The sequence below is a fragment of the Gallinula chloropus genome, assembly GCF_964237585.1.
Source record: "Gallinula chloropus genome assembly, chromosome: 4".
Lineage (NCBI taxonomy): Eukaryota > Metazoa > Chordata > Aves > Gruiformes > Rallidae > Gallinula > Gallinula chloropus.
The window spans coordinates 71,132,386-71,152,975 of NC_140088.1; the positions used below are offsets into that span (position 1 = coordinate 71,132,386).

Genomic DNA, 20,590 nt, shown 5'->3' on the forward strand with positions numbered 1-20,590 from the left:
AAGTCTCAGTTCAAAGTTCGGAGAAAAGTTAACTAAGGCAGTTGAGGTTTAACCTAAAAAAGAACAGCTCTTGTGTTCCCCTTTGTTAACAGGATTAAGAAATCCCAATTAAAATTTATGCTGCAATACATGAAAATCCTAAATCAGTTTTTCTTAGAAAATAACTTGTTTCAGCAGAAAAGGGCTACTTGACAAAGTATTCTTGAATGGCAGACCAATGACAGTTCAATTCTGTCACTACAGTACAGAGATGCAGCCTAAAGATTTGAGATTTCTTTTTGATTTAACTTCTTCCTGAAACACAGCACATATTTACACCCACACTCAAATTCTGATCAAAATTTATGGACACAATAAAGCTCAACATGAAAAAAAAAAATTATAATTTACAAATGTATCAAAGAGAAACATCTCTCCTGCATCTGATTTGCATTCAGGCAGTACCAAGATTTACAAGGCAATTTACAAAGAAGACAGAAAACTTTCACCATTATAACAAAAATGTTACCTGTGGGAGGGCACCATAATTCCATATATAACCCTTGTGAGGAAAGATATTTGGCACATATCGAAGCTTGCCTTTCTTTATATCTTGTTTAATGGGATTCAACGGCTCCTCAGTGGCAATCTAAGCAGGTCATGAAACAGAGACAGAGAGAGAAAGAGAATGGTAAAATGGAAAGCAATTAATTCTGCACCCAACCAGTTAGAAAGCTCCATCTGGGAGCATGTGTTTGTGGTTTGAGAAGTATTAAAAGTATGATGGCCTTACTCTAAATCTCAAGGGTCATGTTCAAAAACCAGCTTATTAAGGTTTTAAATAATGTTGTGAAGTACGCAAGAAACAAAAATGAATGTAGAAGAGGAAGTCATAAATTGATAAGGAGACTGTCATGGTCAAACATAAATACTGAAAAGTTAGAAGCTCTTGCACTTTATAGTACTGGTTCAACAGACATACAAATGGTGGCACAAGTTCTTTCAACAGGGGCTTTGACAGCAAGAGGAGAAATGTTTCACCATCTTCTCACCCCTTGTTCACTGCTCTCCTATTGCACACATCACTTCTGTCCATCACCTCTTAGCATACAAATGCTTTTTAGTAAGGACAAGCTCTGCATAAGTCACCAAATGCCAACTTCACTCAGACTTGGAACAACTTAAAAGCTAGCACTAGAAGGTGGCATTCTTATTCCCAAAGAGGCACTCACAGAGGGATTGAAGTAATTATAGCTGAACAGTTTATTATTGTCATCATCCTCACCAAAACCTTGAATACAAACCCACTGCCATGTAAATTACCTACTACACATCAGCTCATCCACTGTAACCATCCTTTTGACACTCCACACCACAACCCAATCCATGTCAGCCTGGTTCTTGCTTACAAAGACTCAACTGAATGGAATTATATTTATTACAGGCTATGTGCACACAGCAGCTTAGGTGGTAGGTACATAGCTTGCATGCCTAACCACACAGCCCTCAGTCCACATTCAACTTAGAACATACTTGTAATTTACCTAGAGCATCACCACCAAACTGCAAACAGCACTTATTCCACAACTAAACGCTTCCCAAGAGCTGAGATCAAAGTTCACAGGTTTCTGGTTTCACATTTGATTCTACCTGCATCTGGTCATAACTTATCAGTGAAGATCTCTAATATGATGCCTGGGACTTTGACAGAAGAGCTCAGCAATGCTTTTTCTTGGCATAAACCAAGACAAAGAGGAGTAACTGACAACAGCACACAAAAGTCTCATGAAAGGCACACTCAGTAAACTCATGGGAAGAACAACAAAAATACAACAAACCAATGAGCAGGAGAGCTGGTGCTGGGTATATAACAGTGGGAAACACTCATTCTAAAGTGAGGCTTAATTTCCTGCAGTCTCCATTCCACGAGGGAATCTCAGCACGGAGATGCAGAGAAGACCTGGTATTAGCATCTTAGTACAGTCTGGACTGCAGGACTGCCATGACAGAATGACAAGACAAGACTTAACAATTAATGTGGGAAATTTCAAGTACATTACAAGTTATTGATCAGAGAATTACATCTAGTCTCCTCCATCAAGCCAGAAAAGTCTAAACCCACTGATTTCTGAACTACAGAGGACCACAAACTTTTCTACCCTTGACATAATATGCCAAGAAAAGGGGAAGGAGAGCAATTTGAGCTTTACCAAATTAATTCGAACAGCACTGTCAAAGTGAAACTCTGCAAAAAAAAACTCAGCTTCCACAGTAAAGCATTATCTTAAAATACAAGGTAAATATCCAAGGCAACTCTGCTTGCAGAACAACTGTGGTGGTAAACACAGTTCAAATTATTTTCCAGCATCAGGGAAAGGGGAAAACAAAATTCTGAGCTAACAGAATAAGGAAATTCTTTGATGTTGTTTTTAATAATAGAAATAGTTAACAGCTCAACCACAGAACTTCTTTAACATCCATGAAGCATCCCTAAAATTAAAACAAGTGGAAGTGACAGGAATTAAATCCTCTGAAGAAAATGCTCAATAAGCAAGCAACAGCAAAACTAAAGGCTGGGTAATGTCCAGCAACCTAGTAGGACTCTGTTGTGGGTATGCCACACTCTGCAGTCAAAGGACTGTCAAGAAGCAGTGCTCAGCTGTGCAATGGAATCAAAATTAGAACCTCAACCCTTTTTATAATCACAGGAAAGTGTCTACAGGCACAGCTTTAAATTTTTTTTAACACAGAAAATTTTATGAGCAAGGAACAATCTGCATTTTCATTAAACTGAATACTTTAAACCAGTTCATTGTCATAACTTTCATAAATACCTATATATTCAAAGTATTTTTCTTAATTACCTCCATTTTTGCATTTGTCCAACGAGGCACTTCTACAATCATATTGAACAGGGCCTAAAACAAAAAATAAAAACAAAAGACAGAACTGAAAACAAAATCCACTTGGTAATTTAGTATTTTACAACAAAATCAGATCTCTCCTCTGTACTAAGCGGCAGCAGCCATGACATGTCTCTGTTCCAGCAACTTTTCTGTTGCATACAATTCATTTAGATCCTGACAATGATATTCAACTTCCTTGGTTCATCCTCTCCCCATCTCTTTCTGAATATGACCAACTACAAGTTGTGGAAACCCACAGGATTTTTACTTCTATATCAACATTACTTTTCACAAAATGTTTAGGAAGTCCATGGAATGATTTGCCACAAGACAGTGGATCACTCTAGTATCCAGAGGACTGGATATTTCTATGGGACAGTGAACTTCCCTCAAGCACTGGAAAGGACAGTTGTTTGCCCCTGATAATTAATTTCTTCAGCCCCTCCTCTTTTGCCTTGTTGCAAACACAATAGCCACTGACAATTCTGATTCTTGGTCAAATCAAGTTGAGGTGAGAGAAAACGAATCCCAAAGTGATGGCAGAGGAAGGACAGGGACACAGATGCCTCAACATGACGTTAGCCACCTTAATAAACACAAAGTGAAAGTTGTTTTAAGAAGGGGGGTGTGGTGAGGATAAACCTTAACCATGTAATCTTTCAGGCTTTCAAAGAAAAAGTAGTAATCTACACTCTTCTTACTGAGGAGGTTGAAGTGCCATTTTCCAAAAGGAAAACTGTGTAACTGCTGTAAGATATCTTCTTCTGAAGCTGTCAAGAGTTAAGCATCACCAAGGAGTATTAATTGAAATAGGTAACTACACCAAACCACCTAGCAAAGCCTACAACCTATTTTCTCCTATGTTACCAGAATAACAACAAAGTATCACACTGCCTCTGACATCTCTTCATAACCAAAGAAAACATGCATTGGTATCTAAAATGGCAACAGTAAAGGAAGGACAAAATGTTTGGGCAGAAATTTGTAGGAAAAAGTTAAATACCAACTGAAGACTTGAACTGACTCTTTAACAACGTTGTAATTAAGGATAAAATAATCAAAAAGAATGCTCAAAGATGCCAACAGAAAGGAAGCAGACAGAAGAAAGCAAGATACATGCAGCAGCAGGTAAGGGAAGGGTTGGAAGAGGGCCAAATCAAGTCTGCACATCCATCTGGGAAATATTTGGGGAAAAAAAAAAGAAATGCACAGCATGAAAGCCAGTACTGACAAGTAACTCTCAGTGAACTGCCAAACTGGTCAAAGAATGATTCTGACTAGTAGCTACAGAAAACTTACAAACTACTCCTGGAATTACACACAGTGTCTTGCCCTCCACCACAATCCTGTATTTTTGTCATTTAGACACCACTGTACATTTTCCTGAACACATCTAACAGTGGCCTGTTGTCCTGGTTTTGGTCAGGATGGAGTTAACTTCATTTGTAGCAGCGGATGGAATGCTGTGTTTGAGAGTTAAAATGGGAGCAGTGCTGATAACACCCTGATGTTTCTAGTTGCTGTCAGACAGTCAAGGACTTTCTCAGCTCTTCATGAGAAAGGAGGGGCGAAGCCAGGACAGGTGACCTAAACTGACCAAAGAGAGTATTCCACGCCAGTTACGTCCTGCCCAGGCTATCGGGGGCTGACGGGAGGAAGGCTGAGGGCGGGTCCGGGACGCGCGGTTCTTGGGGGACCGTCGGGTTCCAGGACAGCTCTGGGTGGCACGGCCTGAGCTGTGGGTTCAGTGAGAAACTGCATTGTGTATCAACAGCTGCATATATTTTTGCTCTAAAGTCCTGTTAGCATTGTTATATTGTATCTTTCTGTTATCTTAGTAAACTATCCTTATCCCAACCCACGGGCCTTTTAGTTTCTTGGTTTTGGGGTTATTTGCCCCTTCCTTTTCCCTTCCCTTGCCTCTCACCCCCCCTTTCCTCTTCCCCTGCTCTTTTCCTTTAGGGAGCAGGCAGCTGCGTGGATCTCGGCTCTCAGCCGGGGTAAAACCACGACACCTGTAAATCTTGGTTTTGAGCTTTAATTGGTCAAGTTACTCCAGGTCTCAAACAAAACCAGGGCTAGACAACAACTCGACTGAAAATAATTAAAAAAAAAACCACCCCAAACCTTACACCAAACCACAACCACTTGGATTTAACTCCGTTCTAAGACCAGGCCTTCATAATTTGTGGTATCAGTCAAACGTGAATTGTCAGGAGTCTTAAACGTGACAGCCTGACAGATTAATTTGTATGCAAAAAAAAAATATCCTCAAAAGTACTCTCTCTAATGCTAAGCTGCCACAAGCACTTACAAGAGATTAATAACTTCATGCAGTGCTTACATTTAAAAATAAAAAGTTTTATTTATAGGGCAATCACATTTTCACTGTGATGAGACAGGATTCACTGGTGTGGAAAGGAGAACACAGACTGACAGACAGAAAGAGAAAAGTAGCATACTCCTGTCATCTTCAGTTTTTTGTTGGGGGTGTTTTTTGGTTTGTTTGTTATGAGGGGGTGGTGTTTCCTCCTCTTTCCTATCTTGTTTCCCCTCCTTGTCTAAATATCACCCAGGAATTTTTCCATCACTCTTATTTTCCCACCTCTTCCTCTGACCAGTTGAAAGTTCTTTCCCACCCCTCAGCTGCAAGCAGAAATGCAAATGTCAGACAGCACCTGTATTCACAGATCACCATCTGCACGTGCCACTCAGTGGTTCTGAACGGTGAATGCATCTGGTAATTGGTATTTTCATCTTTATTTTAAATCAGTAAACCAAAAGCTCAGCAAATCCCCAAATGAGCACTTCTACCTCTTCAAGCAATGGTGAGACTGTTTCAACAACCCATTTGATACACCTTCCACTGACAGAAAAAGGAAGATGACCTCTCATGAAATAAAAAAAAAAAATTGCTTTGGAAAGTTTACCATTTAACTGCCTTAGTCAACCAGTCTGCCTATGAGATTGCTGCTTGCTGCAGTCCAGATTTAATCCAACTCTGCAAGCACCTACAGTAGAAGGGATTCCTCAATAGCAGATGGTACAACAGGCCAGATAGAGTAGTTCCTACAGGCTAGCCTCACTCCAACTCTGCTGGCTGACAGCTTCTTCAGACAGACAGTCTCCTGGAGCAAGCAAGGAGATGTGGAAACAGTTTCCTAGATTCAGAAAAAGGAACACAACCCATCTGCTAGGGGAAGTGACCTAACAGAGCCCAGACAGACTTTCAACCCAGGACATTACATAGCTTCTTTGACTTCGGGCTAATGTGAACACAAGACTGACATTTTTATTTATGCTCAATTATACCTTAAAGAGGTAGACCATGACTGGCAGGGGGGAAGCATTTGCTAAACACAGAAAAGTCAAAAGTGCATTTACTAATTCCTAAAACTGCCTATGAAAGTCAGCAGAAAATTACATCAGAAGGAACAAACACTATGTCTCAATGATAACCTTTATTTCCTAAGAACTACGTGCTAAGTGCATTACATGGGAACTCAAGTAGGATGTAAAGTGTTTGCTTTATCAGGGTGTTTTCTTTAACACTGCTTGGCAACGTACTGCATTCCCTTTCAGTTGTACATAATTTTTAATGTATCGTGATACCATTTTTGCTTAGACAAGCAAAAATGTGTCTCTTGCAGTTTTGGGGTTTTTTTTAATGAGAAAACCACAGAAAGATAAAAAGACCTACAAATATACTTCAACATTTTCATACTGCAAGTGTTGAGAAAAGCAAGGAAAATACAGACTGCTGAACACCGCTAATCCATGAGTCAGCATTCTCTTCATTGAGGCCAATAGTCAAAAATAACTGCTAGCTCTGGCTGTACAGATTCTTATAGAAGATAACTCATTTTGATCAGGGTTTGTTATTATAAACCTGAACATCACAGCAATAATAATAAAAAAGCACATTTCTGACACTATTTTTACAACCTGCCCTTCCGGACTTCCATACACCCTTCTTGGAAACAATTTTTCCCTACCTAACTTTCCCTTTCTTGTTAACTATCTCCTTCCCCCAGCTTCCCAAGTTCCTTTGCTGATGCACTGGAGAAGAAGGTTTTGAATAGGTATAATTTTGCCCAAGGGCCGCAACACTTAATGCTCAACTCTGAAGGTTCAACTAATTGAAGCAGAAATGGAGCTACCTATGCAGAACAAGGACAGTGGTAAAGTGAGACAGAGAGAGGAACACAAACTCAGTATAATCTCATAAAATTACAAACATCACCACTTTTTAAGGCCCAACTGCCATTCACCATCACCTGTACATGACAGGGAGAAAGATATGCTAAAGCTTACAATTACTTTAGTCTCTTTTTAACAGTGTGCTCAAAAAAACCCCACCCCATCTGAAAGCATTAGAGGCAAGATTTGGGGGCCACTGACCTTTCCTAACTGAGAAACCCTGAGCTTGCAAGGCAGAGAGAAGCAGAAAGAGCTATCATTTCCATTTGTTTTCTGTCTGCTGGTTTGCAGTCTTGCAAGGGTCCTCATCAGCCATGAACTGAACATGGCAGCATGCACCTGAGGACTAACGAGAATGAAAAAGATGAGGTGCAGTCCAGCAGCAATGTGCACAAAGGATGACATTTAAAAGGGGGAAAAAAAGAAAATAAAGACTGTCATGAAATATAACCAGAAACAAATGGAGTTTGGTTATGAGTACCCATGTTATAAGCATTCCCTGCTTAACACTTGCTACAAGGTATTTGCCAATGAAATCGGCAAACCAGATGCCATCAACATCTGGAAACCAAATATACTGTATCTAAATGAAAGTCAATGCAACTTTTCCAATATAAATTAACATGTCACAGAGCAAAAAAGGAATGCAGTGCCCAGCATGAATGCAAAGTGCCTGCAGCCTCTGCATAGGGTACTTCCCTCAGTTACAGTGAAAAGGAAATCGGGAATCATGAACACTATGTAAGTTTTTCCCACTGATATTCCAAAAGTGGTGTCAGACATATTCTCTGATAAACTAGTTACCAGGCATGTTCAGTTGCAAAATACTCGGTGTGTGCGGTGGTTTGGCCCTGGCTGGAAGCTGGATGCCCACCAAAGTCACTCTATCACTCCCCTTTCCAGCTGGACAAGGGAGAACATATATATTTAGAGGCTTAGGAGTGGAGATAAGGACAGGGGAGATCATTCCACAATTCGTGTCACAGGCAAAACAGACACAAGACAGAATAAAGGAAAGAAAATCTCTAGTTTATTACACTGCACTGCACACCCAGAGACACCAGAGTCAGATTGTAAGAAGTGCGACCAGATCTTAAAGCACCTCTCCCCACCCCTCCCTTCTCAGCAGACTTCACTCCCTTCTTCCCCCCCACCCCAAATTGCAGCACGGAGACGGGGAGGGACTGGGAGAATGGGGGTTTCAGTCAGTTCCTCATGGGTTGTTTTCCTTCTTAGATGGGGAGGGGGGCATTCCTCAACCCCTGCTCTGGCATGGGGTCGCACCCACAGGAGACAGTCCTTTCAAAGAGTGGTATAAAAGTGTCTGCCTATAGGTATATCTTGACAAAAAAGAGAACACTGACATTTCTGGACAATTCAAAGAGGAGAATATTGAATCCCTTTAAGCTTTCTCCTCTTAAGACTTGCATCTGAAGATATGTCAACTATATTCAATGAGAGCAAGTTCACTTTGCAGAATAGCAAAGTGATGTTGGAAAGGAAATAGATGGAATAGTAAAACAAGCAAAAAGAAAATGCTTGGCAGTACCTCACTTCCAGTAGTCTTTGACCTCTTTGCAGGAATCTCTTTCTCCTGTAGGGAAAAAGTGAAGTGGTGTATAAAGAACACTAGACAGCAATACTGTATTCAAATAAATGCAGACAACAGTAGTTTTCAATGCAACTGAAACATCCATTCGGGAGCACAAAGGCCCAAAACGTAACTTTTAAAAGTACTCAGTCCCATTTCAATGTGAAATTAGAACCTTCCAGATGTTAACAGGGGAGGGTAAAAATGTATAAAGACACATCCACTTCCTCCCAGCTACTAGAAAGTGTACTGAGTTATTTAGGCTTTTCCTCAACTTATTAAAAGCCACAGTCCCCTTTCTGTTCAATTGGAAAAGATTAAAAAAACACCAAACAAAACCAGTATGGAAAATAAGGCTGGAATTACCCATCATCAAGTCTATAAGTCTTAGACCAGGGGAGTGAAAGAATCTAACACACAACTCCTTGTGTTATCATATTGCAAAGACTGCAAAATCAAGAGACTTTCATAACTGTTTCTTGATAGCCCCTCAAGTCCCTACATCCTGTGCAATGTTCTTTCCTTGGTCACAGACCTAAATGAAAGCCTCCCCCTATTGATGAGACATCATGGTACTATAACTTAATCTACAGAAAAACCACAGGCTATAATCCAGCCCTCCAAACTTTAAACTCTAGATGCAGAGACAGCAAGGCCCCTAGGGAACACGTGATGAAAATGTCCCCTGCTTTTTCCAGCAATAGCACCCATCAAACACAGCATCTTAGTTGTGACTCTCTGAAAGAGACTTACCTCTTCCACCAACTAGCACATTTAGGGTCTGACCAAAAATGTTTCATGAACATTCTTCACCTTTCATTTTAAATAATTCAAGAGTTCAGAAGTCTCAATCTGAACACGTTACAGCTACACCTTTCATATCATCCATACAGACCTAGCAAGAGATCAAGACGACAGCCAAAGCCCTCCCAACCTGTTTGACTAACAAGCATATCGTAATAAGCAAACCTAGGTCTAAGCCAAAGAGTGGCAGTTCCCACCAGTGACATATAAAACAGGCGTTTCATTATTGCTATAATGAAACTCCAGGGAGTGTGGCTAACAAGACGTGAAAGTGCTCAGCTGCATCTCACGCCTTGTAATTCTCCAAAGGTGCGATTACTACTTCTCTCTCGGGCATTATTGCTGGCTTCCAATTAGAATGCTCCTCTGGGGAATTAAAGAAATACACCCAAAGTTACCTAAGTGTGTGCTGAACCTCTCCTACTGCAAGGAAATGTACACTTTTAATTGCAGATGTAGAAAAATACCACTTAAAAAAAAAAAGCAATAGAACATTAATTCAAGAGCATAAACATAAACCTTAAATATAGAGAACACAATACAGTGAAGGTTCCCACCCTCAGTCACTTGGAGACTTAAAGAGACACGTAGGCTTGTCAACACAGTAATTGTTTCCTCTGCAAGTTACTGAGCTCAGCAGTGAAAAACTGCAGTGTTACCGTGCCTGTGTTATGTAAGGAATCAGCATGGGTTAACGTGGCGCTTTCTGGTGCTATGCATTTGCCTGTTAACCACTTTTAAAAAAATAAAAGTCTATTTTTGCCTAAATACTAAACAGAATTGTTCTAATTTTGAAATTAATTGTGTTTCAAGGCATAAATACATACCTCTTTAGATCCAGCAAACAGTGGAATGTCATGAAATGGGGAAATATATTTACCATCTGCATTCTCTGAAAAAGAAAACAAACCCCCAAAAAGTAGCATCACAAATCTAAAGATAATCCATAAGATGTTGGTATTGATAACTATTATACATCATACACTTATGTAATGCATCACAATTATGCATCAGTTAAACATCAGGAAAAGCTTCATTCCAAGGACTACAAAAAAAGAACCTACAGAAGAACAGGGAACACCTGATGAAGAGACAAAATTATTGTTTTAGTATTCATTACTATACTTCCCTTCTGACTACACAGAAATACAAGCTGTGGAAATAGAAGATCCTTTCATCCTCTTCTTCCTGGCAATACACTATTAATGGAGGGAAAAAAACCCACCAAACCAAATTATGGGAACCTCATTACCATGAGTGATTAGTGATTTCATCCGGGTCTCTAGCAATGCTGCCCCTGTGACTTCACTGTATTTCTAATAAACTGTCATGACCACAAAAAGAAAATTCCTCAATAATAGGCCACAGCCTGTCCAAGAGAATAAGCAAGGGACTGACAATTATTCAAGCCCTAGAAATGAAATGCCACACCTCAAAACCAGCAGAAATTGACATTACCTTAACCTAGGCCAGATCTGCACCTCAGCCTTGCACCCACTGTAAAAAGGGGCAAAATTCATTGTAGTGGCTGTTTAAGCTTTTCAAACTACTCATACTTTTCAACATACTAAAAGCCCAAGCAATGTGTCAAAACAGAAACATCACAACAATATAACGTGTTAACACAAATCTCAGACTTTCTCCTCTGCTAGCACCCCTAACTCACAGTAAAGGGAAAAGCAGACAAGGGACTTCCATCTAGCTTTGGACTGTACTTTCACTACCTCAGCAAAGAGGAGTACAGGGCAGTTGTTTTTGCAACTCCTGGAAGACTCCCAGACACTCTTCCCAAATGAAACAAAGTTTACTGGTAGGCTGCTTATTCCCACCAACTGAAGTGACTTTCTCTAGATGAAGTCCTGAGCTGGCAGCCCCTGGGGACTGAGCACAAGGGAGTCATGACAGGGTACTGATGACAGGGTACACAACGCCTCCACTTCTCTCACACCAGCAGACGTCAGAATTAACCACTTGCAAGTCAATGGACCAGAAATGTACAAGACCACTGCCAGAGAAGTGGCATATAAACAGACAACACCGTTACTAAAATGCGTAATACTGAGATTGCACACACCCAGCACAACCCGGCTCTCACTGGGTTTTGAAAATTCTCCTGGAGAGCTGCCCATGGCTCCCCGCCCCCCCCCACTGCCACTCACTGCTGCTGGCCCCTGGGGGCCACTGCCCCACGTTTTGGATACCAACCTCCCCTCACCATGACGTTTCTGGAAGGAGGGCTGGCCTTTTCACAAGAGACCAGCCATGCTCCCCCCGGCCTGTTAACACCCAGAGGTGCGGCGAGATGCGGCTCCCAGAGCCAAGGCCGTGCTTGGGTTCCCTGGGCACCCTGCGGCCTTTGCGCCCAGGCTGCCACAACACTACCGCGCCAGCGCTTCACCCTCCACAGGCCTTCACGAGGCTGGGGATGGGCACGGCTGTGCCGCTCATACCAGCCCCCAGGAGTGAGCAGGCCTAGCATCCCCTCCAAAAGAGGAGCTGCCAGGAAATCCCCTCGCTCTCCACACAAAACTACCACCCTGCAGTGGGGAGCGAGGAGGAGACTCGAGGGGAAACCTCAGCCAGCCCGAGCGACCTGAGCAGGGGGGAACCGCCGCCGCCACCTCTCCCCACCGTACACCCTCCCGAGGCGGGGAAGTAGAGATTGATCGAGCCCAGGGGCTGCTACTTACTAAAGTAGAGGCGGTAATCGGGGGAGTTGGGCCGCCCCCGCTGTTCCGTGCCGTAGCGGGCCATGGCGCTGAGGCAGCGGCGCCGCGGCCGCCCCCACCCCCGCGCCGCCAGCAGCCGCACCAGCCCCAGCGGCGCGCGCATGATGGCGGCGGCGACGACAGCCGCCCTCCCTCCTCTTCCTGCGGCCGCCGGGCCTGCGCCGCTCAGCGCCGCGCCGGCACTCTGCCCCGCCTGCCCCCGCCGGAGAACCGCGCACGGCAGCGAAAACTGCGGCCGGCAGCTACTCCCTGTCTCTTGCTCCCTCACCGGCCAAGAGGGAGAACCAGCCTCACCTGCCACCTGAGAGGCATCACCGTTAGCCCCCAGAGGCCTAAAATGGCGGCGTCGCGCCGCGCGGGCCCTGTTGAAGAGGCTGGTGTCCGCGGGTTTTCCCTGGGGCTGCTGCTGGCTCTAGACGCAACCTCATTAATCCCTGCGGGCCCTGGGTGGTGGCTGCTTCCCTCTGCTCAGGCCAGGGCCAGCCCCAGCCCCAAAGGAAGGTTCTGCCAAGGTGAAATATTATTAGTAACCCCACTTGAGGTGGCAGGTGACCTCGAGGCAGATGGTATCCCAGCTGAATCCATACTGAGTGGCTTTCAGGCCACCAGCAGTGCCAAAGGTGAAATTGGCAACACAGTAGTGTCAAGGCAGTAGTGTTGTCATCCTTACCTTAGGCCTGTGTCGGTGTGAGGACCCTTTTCTGTTGCTCCCATAGGAGGGAAGTGTTCATTGTCTGCACCATTTACCAGTGAGGTCTTTGCCCAAAAGTAAAGGCATTTTTATATTGAACACTGCTGATACCTAAATTAGATTCTCATCTGTATTCAGGTTGTGATGGTTTTAAAGTTTATTACCCCTATGTATGATCTGAATTTCCTTTCATTGATCCTTGAGGAGAACATAAATGAATTTCATCTGTCAATACGGGTGATCGTTTTTAGAGTAGTGCTTCTTATTTGTGGGTCTTTCAAAAATTCCTGAAAGGGGGCAGATACCACTATTTACATCTTATTGATGGAGAAACTGTAGCAGAACAACTTTTGCTGCTGTTGTCACTCTTAAATCCTGAGCCAGTCATCTTGTGTATTCACCTCTAAAGGTGGTCAATATTAGCTTTGAATTTTAACTCTGGTTTGAATTATCCTGAAGGATTTCTGCAGGATAACTCCACACTGCTCTGATTATTATGTACATTATTTTAAATATTTTGGGGAATGCTTTGTTTGCAGCAGAAAGGCTAAGTCAATCTCTTCCATCAGATTTAAAGAGTATAATATACAACTTACTCTTTTCTAGTTCCCTCTCCTGTTTGGTAGATTGGGCTTCAAAATCGTCAGGATTTTCTGTTTGGTGTGTGCACTACGGACCCAGCATTGTTTTATTCCAGAGCCAGGGATTTTCCTGATGACCTCGGGTCACTGTTCCCCCATGTACTCCTCTGATGTGTTAGTTGCTACTCTGGATCTTTGAGGGATCTGTTTTATAACGTGTGGAATTTCCATGTCAATAAAGTCTGTAGGGGAAAAAAAAAAGCAGCTATGATCTCTCCTCTGATTTGTGCCACCGCTTGCTACATTTGTCTCAACAGACAGCAGAAGAGAGAGGCTGTTTTGCAGGCACATTACCCACCTGCACAGAAGCTGCAAAATAGTAATTGGGTGTTTCATGGAAGGAATTGGCATCTTTCCTCATGAATTCACCGAACTCAAAAATTTTCAGGGGTAATCTCTTCCAACTGGACACATGATGGATGAAATTCTTCATGTATGCTCTCTGTTCAAAGTTCTTATTCTTTAAAGTTTGTTAAGGGGGCAAATCACCTGTTTTTCATGTGGAATAATAGGGTTTTTAAGTAGATTTTTTTTTATTATAAAATCATCTGTGCTTTCTTTAAGTTGTCCTGCTGCTGCTGAAACAGGCAAGGTTAGAAACAGACATGTGCCGTAGGCCTAGCCTTCCCACCTCTGCTTAGTTCTGAGGAGCCTGAATTTCATTTATGGAAGGTCAGAGCCTTTAAAAATCACTGACTGAGGACACACTCTTTATTTTTACACTTGCAACGTTGGTGTAAGGTTATTCTAAAAGGAGCCCTATATATATATTTCCCTATAGAAGCTAGAAAGTCAAATATAGTGCTGTGGCCAGGAGTCCCTGTATGATGCATGAAGCATGGCTGCAGGGTTCTCTGTTGCCTTGTATTGTGAACATGGTCTTATCTGAAGCTTTTTCATCTGCAGTGGGAAACCAGCTGTGAAACACTTGGAATTTATGAAATATAAACGAGTTTCTGTGCAGGCACTTATTAGGTGCATTAAATAGACGCCGTCATGTTACCTAGCAAGAGTAGGTGATGCAGCGGAAAAGCACACAGAAACCCTGTTAATGCTGCCAGAGCACAAAATGGGATGCTCTAGTTCTCTTAAGGTATCCAAAATTCTCTTGCTGCTGCAGAAATAATAAAAATAATAAAGCTCTAAATAGACTCAACTGCATTTCTGAGTATTATGCATTATATTACGCAGAACTTGGCAGAAGTACCCACAGTACTCCTCAAGTCAGCTTCCTGGATAGAACAAATTTTTGTAACATTCTTGAATCTTTGAAGCAAATTAATGTTTTGGTCCTAATGTCTACATTAAGCAAATTCTGTAGAATTACAAAGGCTTTTACTACCAAAGTATGACATCACCTCTGATCGTTCCCAAGCATTTTACATCCAGCTCCTTCGAGTATCATTCCAACTGGGCCAGCAAAAGGTGTGCATGGGACTGGTAACATTTATTGACCTTGAAAGAGCTCTCACTGAGAGACAATGAAAATATTGCTATTTATTTTAATGGAATTAAGGTCCTTAAGACTTAAGTAGGACTTACATGGTACTTAGGTTTTATGCCTGCCCTCTGCACAGGGGTGAATCTCATTCCAGCAGAATGCCACTGGAGTATAGCAGAAACTCAGCAGCAGTATAATCACCTAAGCCTGAAGGACATCCTTACTTTAAAAGTTTGTACTCTGCAGTGTACATTTGCATTTGTTTTATATACAGTTACACACACACCTACACTCACACACATGTATCTCAAATGAATATTCTGCACATATACATAAGAAGAATGTTTGTCCCGTGAAAATGCTGTACAAATTAAATGCAGAAAACATCTGCATTAAGATTTTAAAAACCCCAAAACAGTTTCCCTTCCTCCTGAATTAAAATAATTTTCATCTTTTCAGCTAATAAGGCTTTGAAGAATTTCATTAGTAGCGCTACGTGCTATTTCAGTGCATTTGCTCTTTCACTGGCAATCACATCATTATCATTAACTTTTGCTGTAATGTAACTTCCATCTCCACGGCTTGTAAAACCATTAATCTGAGGGAAGCCATTCCTGCCAGCCTTCTCTTTTGCTGCTACCTGTGTGCAAAAGACCAGCAGCCATGGACAGCTGTCCCCCATACTCAGCCACCTCGGTGGAACAGGTCACTGCCCGCACTTGCTTCAGCCATCAGTGTCTCACCAACGTGCTGATGGATGAGCTTGTACCAATGCTCCCTAGTTCAGATCAAGGCAAGCAAGGCAAGCAGAGATGGTTTAGAGATGTGGGCTGAGTTAGTCGGGCTGCTTTTCAACGGAGGCAAGCTAAGGGTCATGACCCATGCTATCTGCAGAGCTTTGCACTGACAGTCTGCAGCAGGAGGAGGGTGACGGGTCCTTGGAGTCAGCAACCAGTGCCATTGGCGCAGCTGGGTTTGGGGCAGGATATCTACACACAGCATGCGCACAGCCTGCTCACACAGCAAAAGATTTAATCACCAAATTGAAAGGAATAAACCGTGTATTTCGGTAACTAGAATTAGGTTTATTAGACTACATTGCTTTCCATCTCAATGAGCAAAAAGACAGAGGCTCCTGTCCCAAAGAAACTTGGCCAGACTGTGAACCTTTTTTTATAGTAGCTGTTAACTCACTTCAGAAACTCTGTTGCTTTAAAAAGACTGATCCTCTGTGTTTATGCAGCGTTCAGTTTCAGTCATTCATTGCTCTGTATAGGGAGATGTCAAGTTTGCACCCTGTCTTTCTCTGAATAAATTGTTTCTTTGAGCTGATAGGTTCATTTTTAACCATGCTTTTCATGAGGTTCTCCATAAAGTATTGTTAGGATTTGCTCACCAGATTAACTTCTCTGGACCTCTACCTAGAAAGTGATTTACCTACGAAGAAGCGAGGACACTGTGGCCAAGTCAAGCGTTGTAAAATATGCCCATTTCTTCCCTCCTGGGTATTGGTACTGAGTTCATTTTAAGCCCGGTGAACCAAGAATTTTCAGCTTACTGTAATTCTCACCAAAACTTGTTTGCAAGTGTGAACTAAACCATAATCATTTTTATGGCTCTTATCTTTGTTAGTCCAAAGCAGCTTCCTCATCACAGACCAGAAGTCATGAGATATGTCTTTACTGTCCATTCTTTCATTCATTCTTTCACATACATACACATACACAAAAAGAAAGAAAGAAAAAAAGGTTCCAGCTCAGGTATAAAAATACTGCCTGGAAACACAATGTTTTAGTGAGAAGTGGCAAATCCTTAATCACTCAAAATAGGGACCTAGAAGGAAAATCTCGCCATGATAAGTTGTGTTTAGGCTCCATTCCCCTCTTGAGTTGTGAATTGCCAAATACAAGGTTCTCAAAGGATCCCACAGAAAATACTTATCTTTGGTAATTTCTATGCACCCCTCCCCCCTTTTTACATTGAAACATAACAAGAATGATTCATCTTTCTGCTCTTTTATCTGTGCCTCGCACACTTGCTTGTCTTTCCTCATTAGCTTTGATATTACAGTGCCATCTACTTGATCAACAGAGTCAGGTTATTTTCCTTAGAAACACCTGCATGGCTGCAATCCCAAAGAGATCAACGAGCTGCTTGGTGCCTTAGCAAGTTCCCCTCTCCTCCACACCTCCTGGCCCTTTCAAAGCAGCACTGCCCTGAGATGTGTGCTGTTGGAAGCTGGCCCAGCTCTGAGCCTGTTTCACAGACTGACACAAAGCCCCAGCTGGACAGTGATGGATCCACTGGCTGTGTGAGCACAATTTCAGCCCTGCCAACCCTTCTTTCACCTTCCCTGCCCCGCCCCCTCTGGCAGGTATTTTGTTGGAGAGCTGGGTCCAGATGCAGAAAACGCATTATCCTTCTGTATGTGTAAACGTACCAGGGTAAGAAAGCATCACAACAGTTGGAGATGGATTGCACAGCCTGATAGGTTGAGCCATCCCTTCTCAAAAACATCCACAGCTTAGCCAGAGGCCTGGCAGGCATATTCTTACTTAATTTATCCTACAAATATTTAGACAAGAAACACTGTAGACAGGGCTGAAAGAAATTACCGCTGTGCACCTACTTCTAAAGACCTGCTTCTCTACAGGAATCACCAGTCTGGCAAGATCAACAGCAGGAGTGAAGGTGACACTGCCACACTAAATAACTTTTCACCTACAAGACAGGCTTTTTTCTCTTTTTGTACTATTGAAAGGTGTTTGAAGTGGTTTTTTCTATGTATATTTCAAAGTAATTTTGATTCATTCATGGTGAAAAATCAATGTGCAGACTCCAGTTTTCCCTGTCCTTAAGCCTTCCCGTTTTATTGCTTTTATCCTCACCTGTCACTCCATTCTTGTCTTGCCAGTATAGCTGCAAACAGGTAGGATGTGTGTACTAGCAACTTCCCTGCACTTCAAGTCCTCAGTGGGCCTTACATGCGCTGTTTCTCATCAAAGCCTCAACTTCCCGTCCCTCAGAAGACATCTTTACTATGACTCGCACATACGGGCAGAGTGACAAGAGATAACGGCTTGCTTGTACACCTAGGCATCCTTCTATGGAGCTATGGTGATGTCAGCGCTCTTTGCTGTCCTGCTCCACCTGTGAGGAGGGTGGGACATGTTTCTGCAGCAGTACCATCCTACCTTTCTGCTTCTCTGCTGCCTGTCACGTGCAATCGCTTTCCAGGAGCAAAAGTTGTGCTGGCTGGTGAGGTCACTCTGCAAATGTGCACTGAGGCTCCTCTCTTGGTGGCTGTGCTGGCCATTGCAACAAACAAACTTGAAAATGTCAGTCCAATGCCACTGTGGCCGGGCTCCTGCAGTGGCCTGCACCTCCATTCGAGGGGAACAGGCACCGTAGTCAAACCCACACCAGCATTTTTCATTTATGCTCTGGGATACTAAGTTGAAAAGAAACCTTCTGTAACAGCTGGGAGGCATTACAAGAAAACAAATAACTGTTTGCTTACCTAATGGCCATTGGTTTTGATGGCGTTCCCAGTTCATTTATAGCTCAGGACCGAGATAAAGGCTCTCATTGACCATGCAACAAGAAGCCCTTCTATGTGTCTAATACAGTTGCTCGGGAACACAATGCCAATATTTTCCATGTTGACAGCAGCACCTGTTCTGTCTCTTAAGCAGGGTGGCTTCCGTGTAAATAACTACTATGTGAGTGCTCACATCAACTGGATTCCAGTTTGCTTAGGAGAATTAAATGAGCACAATGTACAGTGGTTAAAGAGATTTTCACGTTAATTGTAAAAAGAGCGTTTTGTCTGCATAGAAGCCAAATATTCCCTCTTGTCTTACAGATTAGTGGCTTTGCTACTGCCTGGCCATCAGTTGTTACCGAGGCCAGAAGGGTGCAGGAGTAATTTGGAAACTCAGAGGATTGCTCACACTATTGTGAGTGGCAGCTGAAGTCGAGTACCTCACGTGTGGTTCTGGCCACATTGTCTGTGGCATTTCGCTATAGTCCAGGTAGAGTACTGTAAGCAGGAAGAAGACTTTGTAGGGGTTTCTCACTCAGATACACATTGATTGTTTTTATGTGTTCCTCCTACTGCACTGTCACAGCCCACTAGTGTAAAACAATCATCGGATTTAATGTGACAATGAATAAACCAGGATCCCCCAGAGGGGAAAGGGAAACCACAGGTCCTGAACGTGCCCTCCTCACTTGGAGCATTACAGAAGACATGCTATTTTCAGCCCTTTCCATGCTGAGTGGCACAGAAGAGATATTTAGAGGATGCGGAAAAAACTCATCTACATTTCCAAACTGCGATGTGTGTTAGCTCTGGGCTCCTGGCTGCCTCAGAAACAGCACTGCCAGCTGAAAACAGATAAACCATTGCAAGCACAAAGGCTTTCCCTGCGACCCTTCCCTTGCTGAACGAACACATACCTTTTCACACACTGCAACTGAGTTAAGGAGGAAGAGGAAGACAACTTTTGCATGTGGGTAGATTGCTGTCGTAATAAACACCTGAGCAAACTTTACTATATCCTACCTTGGCTGCAACTCTGCATATGTGGCAGAGAGCCCGCAAAGCCAAGAATTTTATAAAGTTTGTTCTTCCATCTCCACCCAGCTAAAATATATTCCCTAATTCTCCCCCAAACCATCTTAATTTGAATATATATAATGAAATCTCATATAAATGATGGGACCTGTGCCTTCTGAAAAGCATGATGCTGTAATATCCTAGCCAGGGGAAATACCTTCTCTGGGCAATCCTGGCTTAAGCGACTGTCAGCTCTACCCTCAGCTGCTCCCATGTGCTCCTGCATCATCCCCTGCCTCGTGCTGCCACCACTGCTTGAGTAGCTGGGTGATGAACTAAACGGGAGCACAGATCCAGGTGGAAAATTGCCCAGGGGAAAGGGAGCGGGAGGGAGTTTTCAGCCAGATCAGTTCCTCCATCTCATTTCAAATGCGGATGTTTACACCCTGCGGCAACAGTGGGAACAGAATTATCCAGGGGAGGGGGGCAGTCAGGGTGGTGACTGTTTAAACCAGTTTTACCACCCTCTCTGAGTGCCAAGCCATTGCTTCAAAAAATACCCCTCAGGAAGTCCCCAGTGTAAGGAAATGGGGTGACTGATTTCCCTCAACTCCCACCTTAATCTGTTTACGTGTTGCTGGGGTTTGATGCTTGTCACAAGGGTGTCACCCGTCTGTCTCCCGATGTCACCACTGTGCTGCTTTTCAAGGAACTTTTGTGGTTGAACTTGCAAAACAAAGAGTTTCTTAGGGATTATCAAAGAGGAGGAGGGACGTAACGTGAACTGCCTTCGTAATACATGGCTTCTGTGTGCGAGCACAGTCTTCCCAGTATCCCCCTCACTGCTTAATTCCTCTGCCAGGCTGTGTTTGGGCTGGACACTTTGTGCAGCACTGGCATGGTGCTGCAACTTGACGTAATAAATTGCTTAACAGTTTCATAACCTTTTCCTTTCACGGCTGGGTCGATACAAGGGGCTTTGATCAGGAGGTTGTGTCACAGGACCAGCTTCTTAAAGAAAAAGTTGGAAATGAGGTTACGCTATTC

At 43.0% G+C, this 20,590-nt stretch overlaps 1 protein-coding gene across 1 annotated transcript in view; it reads right to left on the reverse strand.

Moving 5' to 3' along the window:
- Positions 1–12,321, reverse strand: part of PPA2 (inorganic pyrophosphatase 2) — a 31,728-nt gene extending 19,407 nt beyond the window's left edge. Inside the window, exons 1-5 of the mRNA XM_084263716.1 lie at positions 12,171–12,321; positions 10,308–10,372; positions 8,635–8,679; positions 2,844–2,897; positions 509–628 (exon numbers count right to left, since the gene is read on the reverse strand). Of these exons, the coding sequence (XP_084119842.1) occupies positions 509–628; positions 2,844–2,897; positions 8,635–8,679; positions 10,308–10,372; positions 12,171–12,312 (426 nt within the window). The 5' untranslated portion in view covers positions 12,313–12,321. The remainder of the gene's footprint in view (positions 1–508; positions 629–2,843; positions 2,898–8,634; positions 8,680–10,307; positions 10,373–12,170) is intronic.
- Between the last annotated feature and the right edge of the window lie 8,269 nt (positions 12,322–20,590).